At 41.9% G+C, this 19,547-nt stretch overlaps 1 protein-coding gene across 2 annotated transcripts in view; it reads right to left on the bottom strand.

Moving 5' to 3' along the window:
- Positions 1-19,547, bottom strand: part of METAP1D (methionyl aminopeptidase type 1D, mitochondrial) — a 154,041-nt gene that overhangs the window by 92,651 nt on the left and 41,843 nt on the right. Inside the window, exon 1 of one of the 2 annotated variants that reach the window (XM_029605791.1) lies at positions 13,917-13,988. The exons of the other annotated variant lie outside the window; for it this stretch is intronic. Within the exon in view, the coding sequence (XP_029461651.1) occupies positions 13,917-13,965 (49 nt within the window). The 5' untranslated portion in view covers positions 13,966-13,988. Of the gene's footprint in view, positions 1-13,916; positions 13,989-19,547 lie in introns of those variants that run through there. 2 annotated transcript variants of the gene reach the window in all.

Here is a 19,547-nt window from a genome sequence, read left to right as displayed (position 1 = left end):
CAAAGAACTCATTGGAGATATACGTAGCCATTTTGAATTATATAGCGATCGTGAAGATGAACCCTATATACTTTTGGGTTGTTTCAATCATTAGGTCACTTATAGTTATGATGAACGATTCTAATGAAAGCTATCGTCATGTAAATCACACTTATCTGTGGATGTCCACTATTCTTCTGAGATGCAAGCCAACATCGCGGTGTTTCGGAGCTATACGGCTCCTTCTTCAGGGTGACTCGGCATGAATAAATGCGGACGAAATTATGACCTGATTTATTATTCGCTATACTGACAGTCTTGCCGTCATGCTGTTGCTTGAGTTGACAGCTGCTAGCAGTGCGGTCAGATCGCGTATTGCGGTACTGAGCGCTACAAACGCGAAGCGGGTGCTGTGTCCTTAACTGACAGACGCGTGCAACATTTTGAAAAATTCACCTCACCGACTGCATATTCAAATCTACGCATGTTACTTGCCATGAAAATAATCCCACACATAAAGCAGGTGCACATGTCCGCAGGCACAAAAGCAAAAGTGCAGACGTTTTCTTTGATAACTGGCACAAAATCCATGAGTAAAAAGTACCCGTGGGCCATGTCTCCATGTGAAGGGTTTGCAAATTGTCCCTTAAGAGCATAATATGTTATATTAGATATAATATACTGTGTCGTCAAGTAGGATAAAACATGTTAGTGTAATAAATGTTTAATGTACTTTCACGTACTCACTGGGAAGGAGGAAGAGGTTTGAGAAAAAAATTGAGTTCAATATATGGATTTTGATATTCACAAATAAAATTGTAATGCAAAAATTGATACAGTAGACCACAGCATGCAACTATTTAGTGCAGGAATGAGTGCTTACTTTTATTTGCTTGATATGCATTTCAGTTAAGTGATGTGTATCTACTACATCTGACTAAATACCAAGTTGAGATTAATCAAATATTTTAAATCAGTTAACTTACGGGCTATTTGCTAAAATGCATTAAAAGGCGTGTTTTAACATGTGTTACTTTTGTACATAACGCGCTGTTTACTAATGGCATAAAGATTTTACTGAACAGTGCATTTAGCACACTGCAATCATGCACACTAAAAATGCACATTAAGGCACCCGCTGAACGCAAAAACCTCCCGTCTCTCGAACTCCAGTTTTGCATTAATGTTGGTATTAATGTAGATGTGTGCATTAACATGATGTGTATTATATTTAAATTAACTATTCTGCATATTTTGCATATTAGTCCATTTAAATTTTTAATGTGCAAATGGCAAACCCTGCCTATTAAAATTAACACCATGTTAATGCTTGTTAAGCGGTAATGCATGCTTTTAACCAGCGCCAGCATCAGTGTTAATACTCTTTAGTTAACAGGTCCCTAAGCCAAGTTTATAGGACTTGAAAATAGAAGAAACAAGTAGTGCACAAATACTTAAATCATAGTATGGCTATATATAAGTGATGTATAAGTCTACCAAACAAATAAATGATGCATGAAAGGCCTAATTGTCATGAAACACTCCCTAATTATCCAGGACATATGTACATTACATTGTAGAATACAGGGCATCAACTGTAATATCATTCATAGTTTACTTATCCTCTTTAGCATGTCTGGTAGCTGCTCAGCTTTTTATTTTGACCAGAGTGTAAAAGCAGCACCACAGTCTATGGACGGATGCAAGGGGCTTCATGTGTCTCCAGCCCCTGGCCTTGGGGCAGTAAACCAGTCAGTGTGTAACCTGGGAGAGGAGGAAGCATCAGAAGGGCCTCTGTGTACAGGAAGGATGACAGCCTGGGGGCACTCCAGCCCAATAGTAACAACATTCAAGATATAGTGCCCAGGTCATGACAAGCCTTGACCCGCTTCAGGGAACTGGCCCTATGCCACGTCTTATCAATAGCAAAGGATTCTGTCTAACTTTTAAACAAGAAAGGATAGAAGGGAAAGCTCCATTTTATGTTTTAATTCTAAGAACCTAATTGAAAGCTGTTTAGTCAACTATAAAAAAAAACAAAAAAACAAAAAACCAACTAGAAGTGCATCATAGCAAATGGCCAGGCTGAACTCCCTTCTGACAGAATCTAGGGACTGTATTATCCAGACCAAAAGATAACCCATGTACCACAGGACAAAAAGACAGACAAGAATGCCAGACAATAAGAACCTTGCTCACAAGCTTTATGGAACTTGAGCTGTAGATCAGGGCAAAATAGGACAATACTATTTGTGAACAATAGACACTGGAGCAAAGATTGATAGATACGAGGAGATAAATAGAAGCGATTGTGGGAACATGTCATCTGTGAGACTAGCTTATATCATACAACATATAAACAAGCCTGAAGCTTCTACACTTTAAGGAAGTAATTTAAGCCATTTCTGAGTTTATATACGCAGAAATGACTCCTTGTAAAATTACAAGGGGTTCCTGCATATAAAAAAATATGCACATAAAAAAGTATGCACAAAATTGGGTTATGTGCACATAAAAGCAGAATTCCGGGAGCGCGGTTAAGGCAGAGTTGGGATTTTTCGTATAATTTTACACACATAGATGATAACTTTCAAACGTGCACAGGCGTACATATATATGTGTATAAGGGTGCACGGCCAGATATATGGCAATTTTATATCCTGCATGCATGTTATCAAATAGCCCTGGCGCCCGCATGTGTATTCCTAATTTTAAGTTTCTGCATGCACAGCAGTGTACACTGGCTTTGGGACACACAGGGAATTTTATAACACATGCACATCCAGTTTCACCAGTTCGTCCACCAGTTTGCCCAGTCTAGAGCTAGGTCCTCCACTCTTCCCTCGTCCTTTAGCCTGTACTCCCCACTCCAGCCAAGCCAAGCCCCTCATACACTTCATACATGCCAGGAAATAGTTTTATAAAGCCTTATACCTCCTCCATAGCAGAAGTGTATTAACACTCAAATATACTTGGGAGCATGGCCAAGCGCGTAGCTACTTGCACACATATCTCTTGGCCCTACCCTGGAATGACCATGCCCCGCCCACATTCCACCCCTTCCCCCCCCCCCCCCCCCCGATACGAGATGGTCGTGCATTGATACTTGTGCGCGCATGTGGGCAGCTTATAAAATCCGGTGGACCTGCAATGTGCTAGATGTGCGCACGTCTCCTGATTTTGGAGTGCGCCCAGCTTTTAAAAATCGATTATGCTTTTTAAAATCTTAAGTAGCATACACAAGTTACAACCTACAAAGAATTATTGTAACTTCTTGGGGGTTAGTTTGAATGTCTTATTTTGGGTAATTTTCAAAGTGAACTTAATGCAGGTTGTTATAAAATTACCCTCTCTGTCTTACAATGTGGGAAAACAACAGTTGCATTCTTTTTCATAGCTTGATCTTGTAACTATAATACATTTGGCAATCAACAGACACATAAATCATCTCATATCGTCAAATATTGTCTAGATATATGATCATGCTATGAAAAACCATGAACTTATGTTTCCATTTTGTAAAATATAGATATATAGATTCAGATTATAGATAAATATTACCTAATGAATCACAAAATTATTATATCTGTTCCCAAACCTTTCCATTTGAGATTCAGTTTTAAGCAATAATAAAAGCACAGGTTCCACTACCACAAAATAAAGGGAAATGCAAATTGGCATCAGATGCTTCTCGTTTTTCAGTTGTAATAGCAATGCTGTATATTTAATATCACCCCACCCACAGTTCCCGCTAAGCTGTGTATGTGCGTGGGCACATAGGTCGGGAATCCTGCACACACGGGAAAATATTGCATGCACGAGAAATCCCGAAATTATTTCCATTACACTGGCTCATAGCGCACAAATCTGAGCTCAGCTTAAAAAAAGATGCACAAAAGAAAATATGTTTGCGCACATAGCCTTTCTAAATTAGAGGGAGCATTGCCTCCATCCTGCTTCACGTTTCATTTTCCTGGACCAGTGACAGCAACAGATCTTCCTCTCATAGCCATCTGCAGTGCAAGCCCTGCCGAACCCAAATCTGTGGATAAACCTGCAGACTGAGAACTTCCCATCCTAGTACAGAAAGAGTACACACAACAAGAAACCAGACGCTTCTTATTCTTTCATTCTATAATGTCCATCAATATACATTGTAAGGTTTTATCTCTCTCTCTGTATATATATGTGTGTGTGTGTATGTATATATATATATACATATATATATATACACATACACACACACATATATATATATGTGTGTGTGTGTATATATATACATACATATATATATACACATACACACACACACATATATATATATGTGTGTGTGTGTATATATATACATACACACACACACACATATATATACATACACACACATATATATATACACACACACAGATGTGCTCATAAGTTTATATACCCCTGGCATAATTTATAAGATGTGTAGCATTTTAAGAAAACACGAGTGATCAGACAAAACATGTCTGTTATTTTAAAGTGTTTCAAATTAAACTATTATGAATCCAGAATAGCACAATCAATACACAAACAACAGAAATAAGAGAAATAATAAAATGGTCCTGTTAAAAAGTTTACATAACCTTAGTTCAAATAATGTGTATTACCCCCTTTGCATCAATGATGGTTTGCAGTCTTTTGTGATAGTTGTGAATGAGGCCCTTTATTTTATCATGAGGTAAAGCTGCCCGTTCCTCTTGGCAAAAAGCCTCCAGATCCTGTAAATTCTTTGGTTGTCTAGCATGAACTGCATGTTTTGAGTTCTCCCCAAATTGGCTCAATGGTGTTGAGGTCAGGAGACTGTGATGGCCACTCCAGAACCTTCACTTTCTTCTACTGCAGCTACTGAAGGGTCGACCTGGCCTTATGTTTCGGATCATTGTCATGTTGGAAAGTCCAAGGGTGCCCCATGCACAGCTTCCTGGCTGATGAATGCAAATTCTCCTCCAATATTTTCTGATAAGATGCTACATTCATCCTGCCATCAATTTTGACTAAATTCCCTCTGCCACTGTAACTTACACACTCCCAAAGCAGCAGAGATCCATTTCCATGCTTCACGGTAGGGATGATGTGCTTCGTTTCTTAGGTCTTGTTGACTCCTCTCCAAACATAGTGGTTTATGGTTGTGATCATAAAGGTCAATTTTGGTCTCATCACTCCAAATTATTTTGTTCCAGAAGTTTTGAGGCTTCTCTAGGTGCTGTTTGGCATATTGTAAACAGGCTGTTTTGTGGTACTGGTGGAGCAATGGCTTCTTTCTGGCAACTCTATCAAGCAGCCTATTTTGTTCAAGTACCTCCTTATTGTGCATGCTGAAACTCCCACACCACTTAGTTTCAGAGAAGCCTGTATTTCAGTAGAAGTTACTTGTGGGTTCTTTGCATCCTGACAAATTTTCCTGGCTGAAATCTCTCTTGGTCTACCTGACCATGGCTTGGCATTAACAGAACCCATAATTTTCCACTTCTTGATCAGAGTCTGAACAGTACTGATTGGCATTTTCAAATCTTTGGATATCTTTTTATATCCTTTTCCTGATTTATAAAGTTGAACTACTGTTGTTCGCAGATCCTTTGACAGTTCTTTTGCTTTCCCCATGCTTCATTAACCACCAAAGTCAGTGCAGCCCTGGATGAAATGCACAAGGGCTTCTCAAGAGCTAATAAACTCATTGACTATTTATACAGACACTAATTACAATCAAACAAGGCCCAGGTGTGGATACCTTCTCTTCATTGCCATCTCAATCTGTGCGTGTCAACTTGAGTGTATATTATCAGCCCAAATATCTAAGTGTATGCAAAATTTTGAACAGGGCAATTTTGTTATTTCCTTTATTGCTATGGTTAATATATCTATAGATATATAAAGATATATAGAGATATATTGCAGAGGAGAAAATGAGAAATGTGTTGATTCTTGTTGTATGATCTTTTTCTTTTAGGCTGATCTCTTGGCAAGGAAAGCAGAAGTATTCTCCCTCCTGGACTGAATGCACAGGTTAACGTCTATTATGCCAACATGAAAAAGGAAGAGCTTCACAGAAGCCAGCTCTCTGAATACTCCATGCTGAACATGGATAACTCTTCAGACTAAACCTGAGGGAAAACGTCACAAAATAGTTGAAAGAGTGGTGCCATCCGACACCCACGTGTGACAATAAACACGGATGCTGGAGCAAATCAGCCTTGGTTTACCTGATCTCAGCCAGAAGTAAAAATAGCTCAACTTTCTAGCCACTGTGACTCCAGAAGCCAGGGATATTACAGAATGGTTACTGTAGTGTAAAACAGTTTCAATTAACATTATAAATATTTAGCGCTGCTGCAGGTTGCATTAGCATGTAATTACAGTAAATTGGCGCCCTGGCATTTCAGCTAACAACTTATTCTCACAGCCTGAGCAACAAAATAAAGTAATAAGATAAACTTATTTCAGTACTTGAGATGTCACAGTGAATATGCTTTAACTACGTCTGTTTGACCAACAAAATTACTGAGACTTACACTACTTTTCATTATGAAGCACTGCCTGAATTCCTGCATTTTTCTTCCCATTTCCTCTCGGGATCCGTTACCCTTTTGAATGCTTTCCCAAAACCAACCCATTTTCTCTCTCTCTCTCTGCTATCTGACAACGTGGGCTCTTTCTCAGAAAGCTCTTGCCTCAAACAAGCTTGGTTTGGTCTATAAGGTGCCACAGGCCTCTCTGTCATTTTTTGGCTGCTACTGACTAACCTGGCTCCCTCTCTGATACAGAGGAGCAAAGCCCTGGCCCCCACATTTCAGCGAGCCTGGGAAGCAGGAACCCAAGTTGGTAAGCAAATATGATTTCAGGCAGAGCAATATGTAGCGATCCAACTCTGCAGGCCTGGATTCTTACTTTAGAAAGGCAAAAAAAAATCGTGCTCATTATTAAGGGAGGGGTTTGGTGACATTTACCAGCTCCACACGGCCAGGCGTCCACGTTGCAAATAAAAAACCCATTATCACACTTTGGCACTAACGGGCACCACTGCTGGCGGCCCAGTGGCCAGAGGCTGCTCCAGCAAAGAGAGACTAAACGTCCCCTTCATCCAGAGTAGGGTTGTGGCACACTGGCAGGGCAGTGAGAGGAAGCCTGCTCTGCTGCTTGGGCTCGAAATGTTCTGTGGATGAATGCAGGACCTCGACCTCAAGTGCTGTGAATCTGACACTGTTCATGAGTACAGAAACTAAACTAGAAGACCCACACAGAACTAATGGAGCCTACTTTCTGGAATGCATGTGCACACGTCTGCATGACCCCAGTGTCCGCTTGGCCTCCCTGACATCATCTGAATTTTGGCGTGGACCGGATTGTAAATCAAAAAGTCATTAGGCGACACAATTGCACACGTGAATTTGTGAAATATGCGGATTCCCCCCTGAAAATTTAGTGGATAGCACACTGAATAGGAAAGTTATTAGTGGGGGACAGACAATCGCACACTTAAGGTGATCAATAAACTCCCCTCTCTTCAGATAATAGGATAAAAGAATGTATTAAACATGTTAGCAAAGTCAAAAGCTGTTTTATATTTTTATGCAATGTAAAAACATGACAAGAAGCCCCAGTTTATCAATTCCAGCTTTCATTTTAAATCCAAGTTCCACTCCATCTTGCATGGACTATTGTCCCAGGTTCCAGGACTGTAAATCCAGTTCAGATTCTCAAGGACAACAAAAAAAAAAAATATGATTTTCAGATGCTCCACAAAAAGATTCGTGAAATATATTTGCAGAGAATCAGCATGGATATTAGGAATAGTTGTAGAGAGCCATAAACAATAACCTGGCTAATCTGCAGAGTTTATCATCTTGAAAATCACAGCAGCCGACAGACAGGTCTGGCTGCAGCAGAGAGGCTTCGGAGAGCATTAGTTATTGTGAGGATGTCCCCCCGCCACCCACCTGGCATCCTCCTCCTCCTGTCCCCTCCCCCTGCACAATCCTCTCGCAACCCGCAAACTCCATTCCTCCCCCCTCCCTTTGGCCAGAGGAGAGAGATGCTTCATCCCTTCACCTGGCGTTTGAAGGTGCAATTTCTGCAGGTCCCTGCACCTTTAGCCAGCCAGAGTGAAGCCAGCATTATCTGAATTTTCAAGGCGGCTCTTCCTCACCCAGTAAAAATGTTGCTAGCAGTAACGTGTTACAGGGTTTGACAGCTGCTTGGTTTTGACTGTAAATATTGCTATCCTTTTCATAAGTCTTGAGGGTAACTGCATGGAGCGGCAGTTACTACCCTTAAGAGAAACATGGGGGTGTCCTGCACGGAGCGGCAGATACCATCATAGGGTCCTTTTTCTGCCATCATCACTATGTTAGCTGGTAGAGGAGGCAAACAGGACATGAAGCGCTGCTCCCTTTCTGCTGGCTAGAGGAAGCAATAAAGAGGATTGCACTGGAGCTGGGGGGAAGAAGGGATTGGTGATTCCATCGGGGGGGGGGGGGCAATGCCACCCCCAGGGGCGGATTCCAGGTAAAGATCGGCCCGGGGATTTTCCCCCAAAACCGGCCCAGAAGATACCCCGAGGTCTGCCGAGCGCGGCTCTGTCGCAGCCGCGCTCGGCAAACCACGTGACCAGAGCCACCGGCCCACCGGGGGATGCCCGATCCCCCGGTGGGCCAATCCGCCCCTGCCCATGTGCTGGGTCAGCTTGCAGCTCTCAAAAGACTGGATTTGGATAACTCTGACTGCTGCACAGTATATGCAACAGAAGTATGGGGGATCACGAAACAAGGTTCAGGGAAACGCACGGATATACCCCTTGGCAGGTTGAGAATTATGGGCAAGTATTCCCTATTAATATTTATGCCCATTCCCTTAAACTCCTTCCATTACATTATCATGCCAACTGTGAGGAGGTGCAGCAGCCTGAAACAGTAGATTGGACATAAATAACCAAACATTCTCCTGAACTGCTTTAATCTTCTGAATACACGGGGCCTGATTAGTCTCAGTGAATTCAGAAGAAGATTAAAGCAGTTCAGGAGATTCCGTTTGGCTGTGTCCACTCTACTGTTTCAGACTGCTGCACCTTATATAATAAATCAGGCCTACTGAGTTCAGCAGTTCAGTCCACGAACACACTGCAAACCTGTCATAGCAGCCACATCCACAGACCCAACCTCTGCCAACTAAATCCAGAGGTGACCACAGTGTGCTCAGTGTGCCTGAGCATGACAGGTATCAGAGGGAATGGACATCTATTGAAAATTGTAGAGGTTTTTCACATGTTTTTAGTCTGCTCATTTACAATCAGAGATAACATTATGTAAGAAATCATCCCTCTGTGTTTTCCTAGTTTCAGCAATCTCCATGCACACTGTACACAACAGCTCTGTACTGTCTTTTCTCCCACAAGAAATGACTAGAAATGTCCATAATTAATGCACTGCATGGAATACATAGGGTGTGCTAAAACAGTGTCTGCTTGTTGGGTCATTTTCAAAGGGGCTTTCTGCTGGTAAAAACCTTGCTTAACGGGCAGAAAGGGCCTTTTTTAAACCTGCCCGCCTGATAGGCAGGTAAACTTAAAACGGGCGAATGTCATGTTCACACTAAGTTTGCCCGTTCCTGGGGACACATTTTGGGGTGGAATTTGGACATCCGTGCATACCTTACAAAATCTGGCAGCGCACGTTTTCAGGGAAGGTCTGCGTGCACCAAAGAGCAGGTGTAACTTGTAGGGGCAGCTCTGGTGGGATAATTTTCACAGCAAACTTGACCGTGCAGGTTCGCTTTGAAAACTGATGTAACTTTGGCGCAGTTTTGCCGGCTTTCCTGATTGACAATCACCCTCCCTAACGTTAACCATTTCCCTTAGGCTTTTAGTCAGTTTTCCAGCTAGAACAAGTTTCATATCTAGAATCCGTCACTATGTCCCAAGGAAACAGAAATAAAACCCAGATAATCACTTCATTTAATCTTGTTTCTAGATTTCCCATGACTCTATGCAATGATGCATGACTCTCACTGCTCACGTAGTACACACACACACACACAATAAGTACATCATATGGGCCTGCAAATTGTTTTATTCTAAGGGCAGAGACAAAGGAGGGGCTTCTTAATATCTGAGGAGCGGCAGAGGAACTTTACCCACAGCTCTGGCAGAAAAAGGCATCCCTGGTTGAGCAGTGCCCCTTTCTAAAGTCTACATCTTGAGTACAATTCTAAGGTTGGTGGCTGAAAGGGGCAATGTTCCACCTGAGATTCAAACAGGTTTCTTCTACTGGATATTTTACTGATCAGACAGCAAATGCCGCAGAGGGCGTAAACGCAGATCCATGAGGAAAGTCAAAGCCAGTCCTTCAGGCATAGTAATATCCCAAGTTTCTCACACAGTCGGTGCCAAGGGAATACACACCGCTCCATGCATCGGTGTCTGGAAAACCTCAACTTCTTTAACGCTGGCAAAAGAAACATTCCTATTAGCTTACTACACGTTTGTTAAGATGACGGAAATAAAGGAATTCATCCTAACGTGCACAAATTAAAACCAGAAACAGGGTCTCTCCTGACTGCCCATTCAATGGTACTGGCTAACGGCAATCAGTAAATCATGAACATTTTATAATAGCAGAGCCCAACGTTTACAGTTAGTTTACACTTGGCCTAACTTTGATCTCGTTAGAAAAAAACAAACGCACGCTTATTTCATGTTTGGCTTGTAGTGAAGATGGTCTTGCGGGTGCTTCATTTCAGCAAGAAGCTACTGAGAGACCGTGAGCGCTCGGTCACAAGACAGAATTTTTTTTTTTTTTAATTTAACCCATCAAGATCGCCTAGAAAGAAGGCTCAAATGACAAGTTGTAGGAAGCGCCTTTTTATTGGAATTACTCCTTACACCTGCGAGGCTCCCTTCAATCAGGTTAGTGACAAAACAGCACAGAGATCCAGCTGGACATGAAGCCTGTCTGCATGTGCTCAGTAAAAGGAAAGCAGGAGAGGTGACAGACGCTAAACATTTTATAGTTCCAAGGGGCCTATAACTGATCAGGAGGACATTGACCTTTTCACCCATTAGGTCTCGTCTATGTTTGTTTCTAACATGATTGACCATCTTAACTGCATATATTTTCTGCTCTTCTGTGGTTCTGAAATCCCCTTTAAGCAGTCCAATTGTGAGGTCATTATGGGAGTGACCTTGCCTCCAGAAATGGTCACCTATGGAGGCGTCACTCCTTGTTCTCCTCTGCAATGTATTATTTTATGTCTGTGAAGGTTTCTTCTTGTCCTAAGTTCAGTCCAATAAAAAGGCATCACCTACAGCTTTTTTGTTGACCCTTATTTCTGCATATTCAAGTGGATTAATGCAGCAAACAAAATCCTTCTATATGCTCTGCTTAAGGTAAAAAATTTTAAGATGCACTGTGCTTTAAAACATGTTTTAAAGATTGCGAACTTAGTTCTCATATCACTGCTTTTCATAGCAGTTGACTCCAGAGTACACTGTATCTCAGCTAAATTGTTTTGACAGACGGTTTACAATTATTTATGCTAAAACCTCCAACGAGTGGCCACCATGTGTTCTCACCTAACTAGCCTTCATCTTCAAAGGCTCATAACTTTTAAGTCTTTCATGATTACAAAGCCACTCGGAAACCAGCTATAATAAGTAGAGCAGGTCACTAAGAAATGTTTGCTTATCTGCAGCCTACTTTGACGTGCTAAAATTTGCAGTTTTGATGCGTTTTAATTTGTTGGTAAGCAGCCACCCAGCACGGCTCCTCTTCAGTTTGGGAAGTTCTGCACTGTGGCAATGGAGGATAAAAGAGCACACTATGGATGTTGGGGCTCCCAACATGCCGCTGGATATTCCCTGCATGTTATTCCCAGCGAACGCAGCGCACAATCCCGATAGAACGCCTAGACCTGCACTGCACGCTTGCATCTGGAAAGCCGTTCAGTGGGGTCGTGCCCGCTAGCCACATTTCCAGGTAAGAAGTGACAAGACCTTAAGAAGCTGGAAACGTAAACAAAGGAATGATCAGGAAATTAAAGAATGGAGTGGGAGGGGAACTAATTGATATTTAGCTAAAATGTCTAGCATTTTCCATTTCTAAAATACCAGATGCAGGGTGACATGCAAACAGAGCACTCACTCTGATACCTGACAGTTTCTTACTTCACCTGTAACGTGGACTGGCTGAGTCCTGCAGTTCAGTCCACGAACACACTCCAAACCTGTGATAGCAGCCTCATCCACCTACGTAACGCACTGCATGGCTGTGGAAGACTTAGAAAATAAACATTTAACTAAACAGAAAATTCTAGTTTTGCAACCTCTGTCTCAGACTGCAGAGGAGAAAGGAGGGAATGCAAACACGTGTTCAAAGTAACCAAAATTCAGTGACACTGTCTCAGGAACGTTATTGGGTTATAACAGCAGAAAAATGCTAAACAAAGGATACATCACTGCGCACGCCGTAAGAACATGCAGGAGTAAGCTCTCGAGAGGATTAACAAAGCGAGTTTGAATGGAATATTTTAGTACAAAATTAAAAGAGCCTTACCTTCCTAGCCCAAATTCTGTAAAAGATTTCCTCCTTAGAAGAAAAGTCCCTGTTCATTAAACAGGGATACAAGCAGAAAAAAAAAGTGTTTACATTTCCAGCACTAGCAACATAACATCGCTTCTGTCAAAAATAAAATACCCAAAGCACTCAAATAAGAAATGTTCAATCACTGTCAATCACGCTCAGTGAAATATACAGAAACTAAAGCATGTGGTGTGAACGGCACCAGATCTAAGCTAAACAGAGAATTACCAGCACCAGAAACAACAAAACCAACAATTACAAGTGACGCACAAATCAACATTCAGGACGGCAAAAGCCAACCTGTGAAAGTGGGCAACCAGGGAAGCCTGACAGCCTAACAACAACATTTCACAAAGTCTTTAGTTATACGGTAAACTCCAAAGTCAGTTTACGACAAACTTCCCCCGCACAAACAATAAATGCATTAAAAAAAAAGAAATCCCCAAACCCCTCATCGCTGCTGTGCTCCTTACCTTGGTTCCCTCACCATGGCTCAAAATGAGCATCTTTGCAAAGTACTAATTAGCTTTTCTGCATTCTGGTTTTATATTCAACAGAAGGCAAAAAAAAAAAAAAAAAGATACTGGTAACTACGTATTTTATGTTACCATAGCAAATGCCCAATGCGGTAAACACAAGTGAGGTGCAGAATGCAATGCGCGCAGAACGAAAGCCCATCCGGAAGCTCTCCAGACCCACCCATGCATTTGGGGGATTTTTTTTCAGAAATAAAATGAAAGAACTCTTAATTTGCTGATCTTTCCTCTATCGCACGCTTTTGCAGAGCACCATACTGAAATGTTATTAAGGTGGGGGGGGGGGGGGGGTCATTTTCAAAAGCATTTTCACTGCTGAAATGAGCTTTTTGAAAATTACCCTGGGGGTGGTGGGGCACCGTACACGTAACTGTACCGGCAGAAGCTATTTTCTGTGCACTGTCTAACCCGTACTGCAAAGGGGAAGTTTCCCGGGAGGATGGGGGAAAATCATTGACAACCACACTTTCGATTTTTCCCAATTGCGAGGCCGAATGCTGGCACGCGCGTTTCCACCTGCTCGCTAGCAGGTTTACACGCGCACGTCCATGCCGCGCTAAGGCACGTGCGATCCTGCTAATGTTCAAAGCGCACTGTGATAAAAGGACTCTCCCTATGCTTTAGTTTAATTGTAACCCGCCTTGCGTGCGGTAATAGTAAAGTGGGTAATCAAAAGTAAATACATTTAAACATGACGTTCCTCTTCTGATCAGCAATTCTATTTGGGAGGTTAAGTTAACAAACATCCTGGACGTTACCCTAAATGAGCAAATTCGTTGCTTTGCACTTCGCCAGCTTCTATACTTACAACTGCATGTCAGGTGTATATTTTCATTATTCAGAAGAGCAGTGCACATGGGTTGACTTGAATTAGACGGGTCAGCAATATTTTCCTGTCCAAACCAATCATTTAGACGAGGTGAGGAAAAAAAAAAAAAAAAAAAGATCACCACTACCTGGCTGTCTAATTACAGATTGCTATAAAAGGCAAAAGGAAGAGAAATCCAGGGATTTCCATTAGAGAAGATGCAGGAATTAAGTATTTATTTAAAATATTTATAGACTGCATGCTCCAATGTTTGCCACAGGGAACAGAATAAAACATACATAAGATAAAAAAAAATATACAAACATTCAGCAATGCCATAACTAATAAATAACTAACTATGGCACATAGGACCAAGCTTGAACTCAGGCCTCTATATCAAGAGCATTTTTTCATCATTAGTAAATGCTGACAGCATGTGTAACTTGTTAAGATGTGTGCCATCTGAAATGCTGGTTGTTAGCTGGCATGGTGATTTGATTTGTTTTAGTCTCTCAGACACAGACACACGTGCTCTCTCAGACACTGATAGAGACACGCACACATGCACGCTCCCTCTCAGACACAGAGGCAACAGGAGGCACTACAGAAATGTTAAGTAGTAGTAGTAGTAGTAGTAGTAGTAGTTGCAGGAGGCAGCTGGGTAGATACTTGCCAGGTCATGGGCAGTCCCTATGGAAGAGATCCATGGATATTTATAATTTTGGCTCAGGTTAGCTGGTCTGGAACGAGGAAGAGAAACAGCCAGCCTGAAACAGACACTTGAGTAAAAGCTAGCCCTTCACTTGGGGTCAGCAGCACATACATGTCCACAATGGCAGTGATTCCCAAACCTCTCCTAGAGGCACACCTAACCAGTTGTGTTTTCAGGATATCCATAATGAATATGCATGAGATAGATTTGCATACATTGTAGACCCAGTATATGCATACTCGTTGTGAAAATCCTGAAAACCTGACTGGTTAGGTGTGCCTTCAGGAGAGGTTTGGGAAACACTACACTAAGGGCACAGGTCCAGGCAAGTTCTCTGGAGACACAAAAACCAGAGTAAAAGTCTCCGAGACTGGAGTTTTTGCAACCAGCACTGCTAGGTGCTGAAGAATGCTTTACCCATGTGCAAGTCCAATCACGACTCCTCCATCCGGTTCTTCAAACATGGAGGTTATGGCTGTCCAAGAGGGGCTGCTTCTCACCAGCAGAGTTAGCCCATCTTAAGACTGCATACGAGCCCATTCATCTTGATCTCTTAGCTGAGGTTCTCGAGGGTGCCTCAAGAACAAAAGGTGGCGGCCACTGACGATATGAGTGTGCATGGGGAAAAATTTTTAGTTTTGTTTCATTTTTTTCTTGGGGAGGGAGGTTTGTTTTGTTTTGTTTTGTTAAAGTAACAAAACGAAAGAAAAGAACAAAAAAACGAATGCACATTTCCAGTTGATGAAGACTTGGAACCACCCCGGGTGCTATCTAATTTGTCAGGAAAGGGGTCTCCCCGAGGGCCAGTGCAGAGTTGGCAGAGGGGTGACAGATTTCAGCTTGCCTCTGAATTCCCCGCTGGATTTTTCTCATTTGGGCCACAGTCAAGGCATCCATGGCTGCAGCTTACCTCCCTCCAGGCAGGACAGGGAGTGCAGAGGTCAGGGGCTCAGGATCCCAGGATAAAAGTTCACTCAGGCGTGGCCATGGAGCACCGAGTGTCTCTAACTGCAAAGCAGCCACTCCAAATTCTGGGCCAAAGTTCAAAAGCCAAAAAAAAAAACCAACCCCCATTCATACTGGGCATGGCACGCTCCTTATGCAAGGAATTGCAGGCAAGATTAAATATAAAGAAACAAAATCCTGGCTCTGTTCAAGCCCTAATTAACTAAACTAGGCGTGGTAGGTGTGGAAAATAGCCCTCTGGAAGCGGCAGCACTACTCTTTTGGCTGGGTCATTCTGTCAGTCAGTGATCCCCGGCCAGGATCTGGGCCACCTTAAAGCAAGAACAAACCAGTCCGAGAGAAATCAAAGCAGGGCTTCTTCCCTGCTTGTCCTGGTGACCTCACACTCGGTTGGGTTTCCAGAAGATCCTCCATGAATATGCAGGAGACAAATGTGCATGCACCAGGTCTCCAGAGTGTGCAAATTTATCTCCTGCACATTCAAGGTGGGTCTCCTGAAAAACCCGTGTGACTGTGAGGTCACCAGGACAAGTCTGGGAAGATCTGCTTTAATGGGAGAAACTGGCATGAAATGTTCAGCAAACCTTAAAAGCAAAAAAAAAAAAAAAAAGCCTGCTTGTGGAAGCTAAACTTATATTGCCAAATAGAAGTGATTTTAGTCACATCGCAAGGATAATATTGAAAGTTAATATGTTCTGTATGCCAGGTATCTCCTACTGTACAAATGTGTTACCGAACACACACATTTGACAAGAGGACTGAGAAACACATGAGGCGAGCCAGAAGCTCTGTATACCAAACCTGCAGCCATCATCCTCTGACACGGTAAGACAGAGGTGGCCAACTCCGGCCCTCAAGAGCCACTAAAAACAGGTCTGGGTCTTCAGGATATCCTCAATGAATATGCACGAAGGCAACGTATGCAAACGTATCTCATGCATATTCATTGTAAACAGCCTGAAGACCAGACCTGCTTGTGGCTCTTGAGGACCTGAGCTGGCCATCCCTGCAGTAGGAGGTACCTATGTGCATATTATCTTATTGTAAAGAATCTATAAAGTTTGCAATTGCAGGAGTTTTAACAAGTTTAGGGTTTTCTTTTTAATTAAGTTGCCAAGGGGATAAATTGCTCCCCTGTGTGCACCACAGAACAGTCTAGCTGCAAAATGACAACAGGAAAAAGAAAAAAAAAAAAAAAAAAAGATATAGCGGCAGCTCATAAGCACAATCTAGTGACTTGGTTGGTTACATTGCCCCTGGCATTTCACAAAACAGAAAGGATAACTGTTCCACGAAAAATTCTCCATCCTCAAATGCATGAGATTTCCTTAAACCTCTCTTCTGTAACTATTTCGCACCAACAGTGCCCACCAGCATACCACTGAATAATCAAAACCTTCTCTCCCCCACTAATACGTTAATTTTGTGGGTTTCCCCTTCGAGAATGAGCGAAAGAGAAAAAAAACACATGCAATTTTTAATAGATACCAACATATCTCATAGCCCTTAAAGCTATGACAGAATATGAGATATCCGAGTATATAGAGATGACAACCAAACAAGTCCAAGTATCTCAGATCCACATTCACCATCAAGTAAAATGCACAGAGATGGGGGGATTATCTGTAGTCCTCTCAGTGCACGTTACAGGCACCCTTCTTCCGTTTAGTATAGGCAAGGTGCGACCGTTTCCATATGGGTGAATGTTCTGTGCACAGCCCTTGCTAGATACAGTTTAAAGAAGGTAAACTCTTCTTTCCCCATCAGCAGTCTCTTCTCAGGTATGCATTTGGCCCTCCCCCCACCACAGATCTTCTGACAGTTTTGTCTAATGAATGGCATGCAGACCATGCACTTGTTCTCGGGGGCAAGGCCTGTCAGAGAATGGAAGAGGTGCAGATATATATCACACAATTCATTAGAGGTTGTTCATTTGGGAACTGACCAACCCCTGCACTTTTCTTCAAGACATTAACATCTCTCTTTGGCTCCTGCATGAGAGGGAAATTAATGGCGTTAATCTCACTGAATATTCAACCACAAGACCGCAGACACAAATATCATTGAGGTTTCAACGAATTAGAATGTTTTGATGTCAACACTTTGCTGTTACTGCTTTGACGTAGGAATGACACTGACAGTTTGAAGAAAGCGAGGGGGCACAGAGAGTTTTTCAATGCCATTCAAACTCCAAAAGGAAGGGTTTAGTGTTGTCAAACACCAAGGCATATAAAATATTTTAAAGTTGATCAGATAATTTTAAAGATAATGCAAGAATATGAAACACAGAAAAGTGTAGCTCACAATTTTCTACTGGACTGGCTTTTAACGAAGGGGGTTTTGTTTGCTTTTAATTGAATTTCATCATTTAAACAAACTCATTAATTCTTGGGGTTTGCTGCAAATGAATTCAGTGATTTAAATGATTGTATTAATTCAGGGAGTTTGTTTTTAAGAGAAATTTAATGATTTAAACAAATTTATTCATTCGTGGATTACTTTAAAATAAATTGGCTGTCCTAAGCTTTTTTTTATTCTTAAATGAATTGTATGAATTTTGAAGGATTTAAGAGCATTAACGGGCTCAGACTGGTTTTCAAAATTATTTTTCCTTCGCTTGCGTCAAACTGTGTGGATGGCAAACTGTACCTTTCATCAAAACAGCAGCCATATAAATACAGGTAATTCTGCAAGCAAAATATAAGGTATTGGGTTAAGGTTCATAGGTTCTGTCATTTATTCAAAATACAAATAGCTCTAAGACACAAAGCTAAGAGAAAAAAAAATGAAGTCCTCTAGTATCTCTTTATGCTGTCAGTTTCCAGGTGCTTTCAATATTTTCGGTAGGAAAGACATGGCGAGCTCCTGTTAGTACTGGAGTAACATCTCTCTTTTGGTTGTTTTGCCTCGTAATTGCTGTCGGTCCTTTCTAAGCAGCAAGAGCCCAAGGTTGACAACGCAGGTTCTTTCACTGTTATTTGTTGTTATGTCATTCTACTTGATTTTATCTTAAAAGAATCTTTGACCTTAATTACCAATAAGCCAGAAGAGGGCTCCCTGATTACCTGGTATACTAGCCCATGGGTATAAGGTGATACAGGGAGAGCGGAGGCTTGAACACAGCTTTCTTTCACATCCCTTGGGAAGGTCTAGGATTCCTTAACGGGGAGAGATCATGTTTATCAGTTCCAGCAGTGCAGCTGGGCCCAGATCCAGGTAGTCTGTCTGGCTAAGTCTGATGAAACCTAGGCGCCACCAGGTAACAGTAGTGGGCAGGGAGAATGCCAGTAAGGTGTAACTCAAAACTAAAAAATGAAATTAAAATACTACTTTAGCCAGGTCCCTTCTTTCCACAGGATGCAATAAATATAAAATAGACGAAGAACTGTAAGTATAGAACAACACCTGGAATACTTTTAATAACTTCCCACAAATATAACTTTTTGGATAGCAGATCACATATACGAGTAAACTACTGCACCAGTATACAGTGCATATTTCAAAGGGAAATCCTACCACGGAGGCTACAACACAGTTATCTTTTGGTGATTGGGCAGGAGATGGCGAATTAAACCTCAGCACCTCAAAATGATCTGATACATTTCTCTTTTAAAATAAGTAAAAAAAAATAATATCAAATAAAAAAGTGACAATCAAGAAGTATTAATAAAGATTTTTTTGTAGGCGGATATATTTCCCCCTGCACCTCATTTTCTAATTGGTATCCTGGTGATTGCTTTTTGCCACAAAAAAAGAGACGTTAAATCTTTGTGTGTGCATTTTCCCCTGTGGCCCTGGGTTACTATCCTCCTGTCTGAGCAGGGTACACAGGTTTCTTGCTGCCTGCACGTCTGTTCACCATCTCCTGTGGTGAGTTCGTACGAGAGGAGAAGCCGGAAACAAATATCAAGGGCCACTCACAGATGGCGTGCGTGAGAGGCAAGCGAGGTTGG

The sequence above is a fragment of the Rhinatrema bivittatum genome, chromosome 6, assembly GCF_901001135.1.
Source record: "Rhinatrema bivittatum chromosome 6, aRhiBiv1.1, whole genome shotgun sequence".
NCBI lineage: Eukaryota > Metazoa > Chordata > Amphibia > Gymnophiona > Rhinatrematidae > Rhinatrema > Rhinatrema bivittatum.
The sequence above is the reverse complement of the archived record's forward strand: the minus strand, read 5'-3'. Positions and strand labels throughout refer to the sequence as shown.